The sequence below is a fragment of the Drosophila willistoni genome (genome assembly GCF_018902025.1).
Source record: "Drosophila willistoni isolate 14030-0811.24 chromosome XL unlocalized genomic scaffold, UCI_dwil_1.1 Seg142, whole genome shotgun sequence".
Lineage (NCBI taxonomy): Eukaryota > Metazoa > Arthropoda > Insecta > Diptera > Drosophilidae > Drosophila > Drosophila willistoni.
The window spans coordinates 2,385,418-2,395,641 of NW_025814053.1; the positions used below are offsets into that span (position 1 = coordinate 2,385,418).

Consider the following 10,224-nt stretch of genomic DNA (forward strand, 5'->3'; position numbering starts at 1 on the left):
AGTTCCTTGTATGTCTTTGTGTTTTGTTTTAGGAAGTTTAGGATATCGGAGGGGTTATGAGTATTTTCCATAATGAGAGGGAATATTTTGGCGTTTCTGGCTGCTTCGTCAGCGGTCTCGTTCCCTGTTATTCCGCTGTGACCGGGAACCCAAAGCAGTGATATTTTGTTATTTTCGTATTTGTTCAATATGTTCCTAATGCATGTGGTATAGTAGCTCTGTTTATTGATGTTCTTTATTGCTTGTATAGCGGAAAGGGAGTCGGAACAGATGGTGAATTTGCCTCTTTGATTGCTTGCATATATGCAGGCTGCAAGAATGGCCGCGATTTCGGCTGTGAAGATAGAAGTGTAGTCGGGTAGTATCTGTTGGGAGATTACGGAGTTTTCCGTTGCTACAGCATATGTTACACCGTCTATGGTTTTGGAACCGTCAGTGTACAGCAGTTTTCTGTTCGAAGTAGAATTTATTTCTTTGAATTTTTGTTGGTATATTGAGGCTGGTGTGTCTGATTTAAGTGAAGTGTGTAGTTCGGTGTTTATTATGTTTCTGTAATTGTATAGCCAGCTAGGTTTGTTTTCTGATTTATATGTAACGGGGGATACTTCAATATTAAGTTCTCTGCATTGTTTTATTGTGTGAAATAGCGAAGAAGGTAGTTTTGGTATTTTTTTGGATCTTACGATTTTTTTGTAAATGTTTTCCAGCTGTGAATTCTTGGAATTTAAAATGATTTTAAAGTTTTTTTGAATTGCGTGTAACGTCCTGTATTCTATTGGCAATATATTTGCTTCATATAATAAATTGTTAATTGGTGTAGTGCGGAATGCATTGAAGGCAAGTCTAATGGCTGAGTGGTAAGTTGTTTTGAGTTTGCTTAATACTGATTTTGGTGCATATCCATACAAGTGTATGCCAAAATCGATCTTTGACATTATTACGCATTTAATGACATAAATAACAGTGTTTACATTGCAGCTGAATTTGTTGTTAGATAGGCATTTAATTATATTTAGCCGTTTTGCAAGTTGAACAGATAAATTGTCTATGTGAATGTTCCATTTGTAATTTTTTGCTATGGTAATACCTAGTATTTTGAGGGCGGATACATTTTGTAAGTGGAAGCTGGTGGATTGCAGTACGAAGTTACACTTCTTTTTCCTGCAAATGTGTAGGTGTTTGCATTTTTCCACTGAGAGAGAAGCACAAGAGTAAGTGCACCAATCCTTAATGTTTACAAAGAGTGAGTCGATATTGAAGAGAGACTGATTCTTTTTTAATTTAGAAACGATTGTATAGTCATCAGCGTAGGCGTTAAAGCTAAGTTCCTTATGTTGGGCAATTATTTTGTTTAGCTTGTTGAAGGCTATAGCGAAGAGTATGACTGACAAAGGGGAGCCCTGCGGAATCCCGTTTTCTAAAGGAAGTGTATTGGAGTACGTTTTGTTATTGAGGACAGTTATTTTTCTGTTGCATAAGAAATTGCATATGTACTTAGTGATTTTGGGACCAGTTTTCCATTCAACTAGTTCGTCTAAGATGGAGTGGATACCCACTCTGTCGAAGGCCTTAGTGAAGTCTAATGAGATGATCGAGATGTGGTTACATTTTGATAAAGAGGAAGTGATCTGATAATCTAGCAGAGCTAGGGAATCAGACACTGATTTCCCCTTTCTAAAACCCATTTGACGACTGTCTAGTAGCTTGCAATTGACCGCTAGCCACCACAGTCGTTTCGACACAATCTTATCGAGTAATTTGGATAAACATGGATTGAGCGAGATGGGGCGGTAAGAATTGGTGGAGGTTTTATCTGTGTTTGGCTTGAGGATAGGTATGACGGTACTGACTTTAAATTGTTGGGGGATATGGGTATTAAGGATGCTGTTATAGAGGTTTAGAATTCTTTGCAGTAACATAGTGGGTAGGTTCTTAAGCATTTGGTAACTTATTCGATCTCTGCCTGGAGTTTTTCCTTTCAACTGATTGAGTGCCGCTAGCAGTTCAATCATGGTGATGTCTGTTTCTACGCTTTGTGCTATGGGAGATGAGATGTGAATCATATTAGTGTTAACATTTGCCTTGTGTTGATTGAAAGTTGTGTGAAAATTGGAATTACGTGCTGAATTTGACCGAACGGAACATAATGTATTGGCAATTTCGCTTTTGTCTGTTATGTTTTGAGTGGAGTCGCTGGGGTTGGTGAGACAGTGAATGCCATGTCCACAGAATCGGTTTATATTTGACCATATTTTGGAGGTGGAAGAGTTTGGATTTATTTCGGATGTGAAGTTTGATACTGACACTCGCTTTGCGATCTTCATTTCACGTTTAAGTAGGGCATTAGCTTTTTTGTAGGTGAGAATGTTTGTCGTATTAATGTTTCTTTTTAAGGTATTCCATGCTGTGAGTTTTTGGTCTTTTAATTGCTGGAGTTTTCTGTCCCACCAAGGTACAGTTTTTCTCCTATGGTTTCTATGCGATTGGGGAATAGATTGGTTAGCCGCGTGAATAATTATTTTGATTAAGTTGGCTGTTTCTTTGTTTATATTTAAGCTGGGGGGGGGGGGGGGGGGGGGGGGGGGGGTTTGGGTGGAAAATCTCTCTGTAAGTGTTTGGAAAAGTGCCCAGTTGGCTTTATCCAATTTAAATATGGGTTTAGCTATAGCATTATTGATATTGTTACGGTCGAAAAGGTTTATATGGATTGGATAGTGGTCGCTGCCCCAAAAAGGAGTTGCATGTATACCAGTCTGCATTGAGTGATAGGATTGGTGAAGCGATAGTGAGGTCTATGTGTGTGAATGTGTGGTGAGTAGTAAAATGGGTTGGTGAGCCGTTATTTAGTGTGATTAGTGAGGTTTGATTAATAAATTTGAAAATAGTATTGCCTCTACTATTGTTGGTTCGGGACCCCCAGCTCCTATGCCAGCTATTAAAGTCCCCAGTTATTAATAAAAGTGTTTGTGTAGTGACGTACAGGTCTCTCAAATTTTGAATTTTGAATGTTTTAGTGGGAGGTATATGTGATGAGACAATAGTAAACTTGATTTTGGATGGATTGTCACTGCGATGGAGTCAAAACCGGATGTGTTAGGGTTTGCGTTATGTTGTTGTATGGAGTTATGAACCAGGAGAGCTACGCCTCCATGTCCGTTTATAGCAGTGTTTCTGTGATATAGGGTATAGTTGATGGGGATGGGAATGTTAAGGGTAGAGTGAATGTGGGTTTCTTGTAGGGATATGATTTTTGGATTGTGGTTTTTTATGAGAATCTGTAACTGGTTATAGTTATTCATATATCCGTTTAAATTCCATTGGATTATTTTTAACCTATGTGTATTAGTTGCTTATTGGTTGCTTACTCTAAAAGTGTTAGGTTTAAGTTGTAGAAAGTTGAGTTGTTAGTAGTGTTTAGACACCTTCACTGCCGTTGTGCAGTGAAGTAGTCTTGAATTTTTTAGTTTTTGATTCAATATGTTCTTTTGACTTCAGAGTTTTGGTTAGATTGTTTTGTTTACTTGTATATATTCTTAGTTTTAGGTCTTCAGTTAGAGTGGAGTGATGGTTGCTATTGTTTTGCGGTGTTAAAGCGGATGGTGTGTCGTTGATTGGTGTGGTGTCCATGAGTGATTCGATGTCTCTGTATGATGTGGTGGATCTTTTTTGCTGCTGGTGCTTGATGGGATTAGGTTCGTTGTTTGGGCTAGGGGTTTGATTAGTTGAATTTGTTGTTGATGATTGTTGAGTGATGTTTTGTTCTGTTTGTTGTTTAGTCGTTGTAGAGTATAGAGATTGTTGCGAATGACGAGAATGGTATATTTGTGTTGCAGTTTTGTGGTCTACCTTTTCCAGAGTTTTAATTGCAGTTAATTCTTTTTGTTTGAGAAAGGCTGGGCATGATTTGTCAAATGGACTGTGATTGTTTTGACTGTCGTATTTGCAGTTAATACAAAATTTTGGTTTGTCGCAAGTTTCATTTTCCAGAGTGTGTTCTTCAGCAGAGCAATTAGAGCACGATTTGGATAATGAATTGCACTTGAATGTTGTGTGTCCTAGTCTAAGACATTTGCGACATCTCAAAGGGAGTGGAATATATGGCCGTATGTTCACTCGTTCGTAGCCGATCATGATAGTCTCTGGGAGGGTAAGTGAAGCAAATGTTATGATTATGAGTCCAGTTTCTTTAGTTGTGTTGTTTTCGGTCTTTAGAATTTTCCGTATTTCAGATACATTTTGAGATTTTAGTTCATTTAATATGGTGTCATCATCAATATTTCCTAGATCGTTGGAGTAAATAACTCCCTTGGAGAAATTAAGAGTTTTATGTTCCGAAACTGATATGGGAAAATCACTAAATGTGGTAATTTTAAGTAATTTATCAGCTTGCAGTTTATTTTTCGTTTTTATAAGTAGAGCTCCCATTCTTGTTTTTTTACATATTTCGACTTCTCCGTTGCAAACGTAGTCTATCACTTTTTTTATCATAAATGGAGACACATTTTCAAAAGTATTATTGTCTGTTCTATTTATGTTGATATATTTTGGTTCACTGTAATTTGTTTTCAGAAGTCTATTCATTGCTGAAGTCATTGTTGTAGTTGTTGTCGTCGGGCTATTGCCCTCCGCCAGATTTTAAGCAACTGCTCTTTGCCTTTGTTGTTGTTATTTTTATTTTTGAGTTTGTTTTGTGCACTTGTTACTTGCACCGGTAAACCAGTGTCTAAAAAAAAAATGCAGCGAGATGATGAGATTTGTCAAGCTAGGCTTTCGGCTATCCGTAACACGTCTGATCTCTTTGGGAGTACAAACTGAACTGGCATTAGTCATTCATTCATCATATTGAACTAAAATTACAATTTTCTTCCATGAATTTTTCGATTTTATGCCAATTACCTTAAAGATTAACTTCTTAAGTCGCCAAGTCCTGTTTTGATTTTTAGATCTAGGGCAGACTATCAGGGTTCACTTTTATAGTATTATTGAGTTTCTTCTTCTTATAACTTACTTTATCTATAATTTAATTACAAATTTTATATTTTGGATGGTCAAAGTGTAATTACAGCTAAAGATATTGTTAGCTGTAAATTGAGGTTTCTAAATAAGAGTTTTGAAAATTGTCATTCTTCGCATGCAGCTGACACCTGGAACAATATTTAGCTCGATTGCACCAGGTAGGACCTGGAGTATACCCTATTAAAGACGCCCAAACATATATAACAGGCAAATGAAATGTTTTTTTTTATTCACTCCAATAGAAAAAAGATTCAAACAGGATCTCTTTGGGCTGCGTCATCGTGTTCCATGAAGAATTACAGGAACTTTCGATCAATATCAAGTTGTGGGGCCAAATGTCCTTTCCCAGTTGGTTTGAAGGAGCAGCTCTGCTCAAAAATTTAACTACAGTCGTCCGACGATAGCCAGTCTTCTGGTATTGAGCTCTCCTCTGGATCAAGCAGAGAGTTTTTTAGGAATCAAGGTTCAGACAGGTCCTCGAATCCAGTGAGGAGGTTTTGCAAAGCACCTCGTCTGAGTCGTGTAACTTGGCGATGCTTTATGGTTATGAAGCTGCCGATCTCTGCTACCATATATGAGCTTAAGATAGAGCTGAAAAGTCTGGTCAACATTCAGCTGGGAACATTGGAGGTTTCTGCTTCATCCATCGTATGGATGTATGGAATAGGCATGCGGTATGGGAGGCTGCAATATTAAATCCAGACCACGCTCGGAAGGGAAGTAGAACCAAATGATATAAATGGTCAGCGGCCCCCATACGTAAACATACTCCCAGAGAACAGGCCGTTTATTCTGGTCGTTTCTTCCTCGGAATGTGTTAAAACTTTTGCGATCTGCTAGAAGAGTTCTTTGGGATTTTTTTGGATTTCAGAAACGTTCGCTGCTTAAATTTTAATGAGGTCACTCCGATGACCAAGTACAATGGCCGGCTCTTCATCGCAGCAGCCAATGAAGACACCATGGAATGGGTGGCGCGCAACGTATGTGCCAGGGAGCCGTATCAGGCCGTCAGTCTTATAAACTTCCTACACCTAACAGCGGCCAGAGTTACGTGGCCAAAGGTCGAGGAGTGTTTGCTGCGAATTTCCAAGCTCCTGGAACTGCAGAACTCTGATATTAAGACGGAATGGTTGAGAGGAGGTTGAGATCTGGATGGATGCCGAGAGTGCGAAACTCACCAAGGAGAAACTCCTCAAACTATGTTTTTGGATGATCGAATTTGAATTTTTATGGAATTTATATTTTTAAATAAAAAAGTCGAGTTCCAGCATTGTCCTAGAAGAGAAAACTTGGTTTCAAATTATACTTACTAAGTCAAATCCTTTCTATTCCCTCCATTTATTGTTTTCACTTACCAGGATATTTTTCTTTTTCTTTTCGTTTTTGTTTTTTTCGTTTACTTTTTATTTAATTTTGTTTTTTTTTTTAACTTAATTATACCGAAACTGATGTTTTTACTTTGTGCTGTGCTTTGCTACTGAAATGAATCCGAATCGGATCTGTTGTATTGAAACTGGAAATGACAGAAGAAAGACAAGGCCTACTTTTATTTTAAATTGAACATAAGAGTTTATTTTCTTATCGATTTTTATACCCTTGCAAAAAGGGTATATAATTTTTGGTCAGAAGTGTGCAACGCATAGAAGGAAGCATCTCCGATTATGTAAAGTATATATATTCTTGACCAGCACGACGAGACGAGCTTAAATAGCCATGTCCGTCCGTCTATCCGTCCGTCCGTCTGAATCGACACGAACTCCTCCTAGACCTTAAGAGTTACAGAGCGGAAATTTTGCATGTAGGCTTGTATATAGTGCACAGGTTGTATATCTCGGATTAAGCCGGATCGGACCACTATATCATATAGCTCCAATACAAACAGGAAAGTCACGAACAGTGACTTTTCTCAATAACTTCGTTACTTTTGACGCGATTGCTTTTAAATTACTCATTTGTTAGTTAAATATATCTGTTAATGTCTATGCTGATTTTGATAAAGATCGGGTGACTATATCTTATAGCTCCTATAGGAACAATCGGTGGAAACAGTGACTTTAATTAATATCTTCATTTTTTCCTATGCTGAAATTGTAGGCCGTTCTTTTGCATTCATTAGATGAAACGTTGTTCCACATTGACGGCTATAGATAGGTAAGGAAAGATTAGCAAAAAACATTTAAGGGTATACAAACTTTGACGCGGTCGAAGTTAGTCCCGTTTATATTTATGTTTGATGGTTTATTTCATAGAAGTCTTGAATCGGAGTGGCAATTGACCTTCTTATGTCAACATTAGTCATTTTTTGAAGGTCATTGTTTTGAGAGAATACGCTTTTACTTTCTCTCCTTAGTACTTGATTACATTAAAGCTCACGTTTTCCCAATAGTAAACAATTTGCTAGTGAAAGTGCAGTGACAGTGTATGTGTGTTTACTGTAGGCTGTTTTGCAGACAGTGTGTCTGTGGAAACTAAATACTACTCATTAATACAGTTTTATTTCTTACACGATTTTGAGACTCAATGCCCTAAAATAAGGCACATTTAAGCGATTTATTAACGAACTCCCGGCTAAGTTGGGGGCTTGTTTATTTTATAGAGAGAAATCTGATTATGATCTAGATTAACAGAACAAAAATCTTTCACAGACTCTTAAATCGAATCGAGCCCAGGATCACAGCCAAGGGCATAATCAGCCAGGCTCCAAAGCTTTGCATATGGGCTGCTGTGCCGCCCTCATTGTCTTCATCCGCATAGCCACATTGGAGATTATCTTCGGGAGTGCCAACTTTATAGGTGCAGACCTCATTATAATAGTTACCATAGACGGCAAAGGTCAAGAGATTGCTAACCTCAACATTTTCGGCTAAGGCAAAGTGCACTTGATGTTGATATCTGGAGAGAAGACAGGTTCGATTAATAGTAATCAGATAGTAGGAGAGAGATGGGATAACTCACCTATTGCTAGTAGATGATTGCGACCATTCGAATTGGGCTGGCTCTAGTGGCAAAAGGTTGTCCAGTACTGTATTGGGCAGAAAGAGATACTCTTTTGATTCGGGATAGGTCACATCGATGGCCAAACGTGTGAAGGTTACTTGGGGCTGGGCATTATCAGTGATCAGTTTGGCACAGTCTTCGATATCGGGACCCGTGCACGAGAAGATGGCGCAGTTACGTATATAATTGGCATCAACATTTTGCTCATTCCTCCAACCATTGTAGGCACCCAGACGATAGTAGTAATAGGATGAATTACTTTGGTCGTCCAATGGTTGCCATGCCACCTCGAAGTGACAGCAGAAGGTGTCATCATAGCAAATATCTTGTGTCAAATTGCCGCTGTCTCGCTGGTTCTCATCGATCGGTAGCATTTCACTCTTATAATTTTGTATATAGTCCTGCTTCATCCGAAATTCCGACGAGAGAACCCTTGGAGCCTCGGGGTCAACAGAGCGACGCGAGCGCAGTGATTTACGTGTCTTGCGGGTTTCCTTAAATTTCGGCACTTTGGCCACATAGATGTGACGTTCACCAATGCCGGTATTCATTACACTGGTAATGGTACCTTCACGTCCATGATAGATACCCGAACCAGAACTACCGATTAAGGGGTTACTAGCTCCGGCGGCCAATAGATTAACATTTTGTGCATAAGCCCAGCCCTGTTGGTATTGGACAGCTGAGGAAAATGAAGGGCAACTAAAGAATGTTCCGACTTGCAGCCAATTCGATTTAAGACTCACCTGTCAGATACGGCAGCTGCGAGAACCACATAGTAGGGAATACGAAATCTGTGATACCCTGCTCCAATATCAACTGCTGGGCCGGATCAAAGAAGAGTATGTCGAAGCATATGAAATGCCCGAAAGTCACACCGAAATCGGTGGTAAACGTTGACAACTCGGGCAAATAGGTAGAGTTTCGAGGTTCGCCATATAAATGGATCTTACGATACCGTGAGATGACAACACCCTCCCGATCGAAGACCACATTCGTATTGAACTGATTGACACCAGTCGAGGAGCAGGGTCGCGGATCTTCGGGGGTATCGGTGCACAGCTGTTTCTCACTGAGATTCACCACAACATATTTGCTGGCATTGCGGGCAGCGCACGAGAGAGTAACGAAAAACTCCTCATAGTATGTGGCATTTGGATCCGTTAGACAGGGGACAATTAGTTCCTCCGGGTGTGGGACAAATGTTGCCGTACTCTGGCCATTTAAAGTGGCCTCCGGGAAGACAATGATTTCGGCTTCGCTGGCATCCGCTGAGCCAATGATCTCCACGTAACTGTCAACATTATCCTTCTGGCTCAATACACTTGGCCGAAATTCTACAACGCCTGCCGTATAGTAGTCACTATCATAGTCCGTTTCCATGAATGCCGCCTAATAAAAAGCACATATTTATATATACATTATATGGCCAGATTAAGAGTGTGTAGACTTAATAAAGTGTAATCAAGTGCCAAGCACTTTTCACTAATTGGCGATTAAGTCGATTTTGTTGATGATCTTATCATTGCACTCAGTCAAGTACAGTGTACATAGAACCAACCTGGTGACTCATCTGCGGCAATAGGCAAACAAAGGCCATGACCAGACTAAATCTGCCTATGGCCTTAATGGGTTTGGAGCTGGTCGGGATGGCCATTTCGTGGTCCGTCAATCGCTTACTGTCGCCCCAATAATGGGCCACTGAAGCTTTTATAGAACGGCTAGTCGGACAACTGAACTGCCGACTGGTCGGCCAACTAATCTTATCATGCTGTCCAGTTGGTGGTGGCTGCTGGGCAAGATCGGGAAAGAGCTATACAAAAGGCATAGACGCCACAGTTCGCACTTATATGTATGTACATATGTGTTTTGTTCGTTCCAGTTATAAATGGGTTATTCTAATTTCATGTTTATGGACCGTGACAATGATAAGTTTTTGCAAAAATACTTTCTGGCTATATATGTAGTAAGTAGGCATACTTAGGTATGTACATACATACATATGTATATAGTATAGCTAGACATTGAACGATTGTCCAAACTATTATTATTCACTTTGTTGCTGGCGGTTATCAGTATTCGCGCAGCTGATGATGTGATTATCCTATGTCATGGTGTTTTATCATTTAACAACCGTTTCTATTGAACAATAAACCATAATTCTACTTTGTTAAACAGAGATTTTATATATTCGGCGAGGGCGAATATTGC

The 10,224-nt window shown here is 39.4% G+C and overlaps 1 protein-coding gene across 1 annotated transcript; it reads right to left on the minus strand.

Moving 5' to 3' along the window:
- Nucleotides 1-7,565: 7,565 nt before the first annotated feature.
- On the minus strand, nucleotides 7,566-9,747 carry LOC6652898 (vanin-like protein 1). The gene is made up of 4 exons (XM_002075359.4): nucleotides 9,575-9,747; nucleotides 8,760-9,405; nucleotides 7,972-8,695; nucleotides 7,566-7,908 (listed from the first exon to the last, which is right to left on the minus strand). The coding sequence occupies exons 1-4, from the start codon at nucleotides 9,668-9,670 to the stop codon at nucleotides 7,656-7,658; spliced, it is 1,719 nt and encodes a 572-aa protein (XP_002075395.3). The 5' UTR covers nucleotides 9,671-9,747; the 3' UTR covers nucleotides 7,566-7,655.
- Nucleotides 9,748-10,224: the final 477 nt, after the last annotated feature.

Excerpts from the sequence above, each read along its gene's own strand:
- LOC6652898 (XM_002075359.4), bottom strand. The coding sequence starts at position 9,670 with ATGGCCATCCCGACCAGCTCCAAACCCATTAAGGCCATAGGCAGATTT. Across the intron at positions 9,406-9,574 it reads TGCCGCAGATGAGTCACCAG|GCGGCATTCATGGAAACGGA; the intron begins GTTGGTTCTATG and ends GCTTTTTATTAG. Across the intron at positions 8,696-8,759 it reads GCAGCTGCCGTATCTGACAG|CTGTCCAATACCAACAGGGC; the intron begins GTGAGTCTTAAA and ends CATTTTCCTCAG.